This window comes from Penaeus monodon, chromosome 43, assembly GCF_015228065.2.
Source record: "Penaeus monodon isolate SGIC_2016 chromosome 43, NSTDA_Pmon_1, whole genome shotgun sequence".
NCBI lineage: Eukaryota > Metazoa > Arthropoda > Malacostraca > Decapoda > Penaeidae > Penaeus > Penaeus monodon.
In genome coordinates, this window is record NC_051428.1 from 5396800 (window position 1) to 5397550 (window position 751).

Below are 751 nucleotides of genomic sequence, written 5' to 3' on the forward strand. Positions count from 1 at the left end.
ACCGTGCTTGTGTACGCACGAGCCGATAGAGCATCTCAATCTGAGATAAATTATATGATTTCGTGTAAACATTGGCAATCATTTCAAGTTATGGATATTGAAATATCGTGTTATTGATCATATATTGAAATTAGATATCAAAGCGGGACTGGGGGGGCGGGGGGGGGGGAGTTTCCAGTATTGATCGCGAGTCTGGAACGATCAATCGCAGAGCTCGGCGCACGGCGAACTGATCGATCTCGCCCCTCGGCCTGTGATTGGACGAGAGGCCGGGGAATCGATGATCGGACGGCGAGATGATTGGTCGGCGACGCGATCGAGTCCCGAGACCAGAGTTGGATTGGCGGCGGGTTAGTGTTGGCTCAGGGTCGGCGAGGACGAGTCGCTCGAGGTCGTGGTGCGGGGGCATTTCCTCAGCGCGCGCACTCAAAACGCACACTCGACTCGCTCGCACACGCACTCTTTTTTTTTCCCCTCCTTCTTCTTCCTTTTTTCCGTTTTGGCGAGTTGCCGTTCGGATTTCTCCCCGGCTCGCTTTGTATCGCCGTCGTTGCCTCGATCTTATTTCTCTGAGGTTGTCGGTAAAGCCCTTTCGTTATGCCTTGTCGAGAGTGAAAGAGAGAGGGAGAGAAAAAAAGAACTTTTGTCATCCCGGGGCATTAATGTCTAAATTCCGCATTTGGCGCGAGTGGCTTACTAAAGTTGGTGTGGCGCGCGCGGAGCACCTGGGGGCGCGATGGTAGGACGCAGC

General features: G+C 53.4%; 1 protein-coding gene across 2 annotated transcripts in view; it reads left to right on the forward strand.

Annotated features, from left to right (window-relative positions):
• The first annotated feature begins 370 nt into the window (after nucleotides 1–370).
• Nucleotides 371–751, forward strand: part of LOC119568356 (protein bric-a-brac 2-like) — a 19342-nt gene continuing 18961 nt past the window's right edge. Inside the window, exon 1 of one of the 2 annotated variants that reach the window (XM_037916816.1) lies at nucleotides 371–751. This exon is cut by the window's right edge and continues 382 nt beyond it. In XM_037916816.1, coding sequence (XP_037772744.1) covers nucleotides 737–751 — 15 coding nt within the window. In that variant the 5' untranslated portion in view covers nucleotides 371–736. The other variant, XM_037916817.1, reaches the window with a different exon arrangement.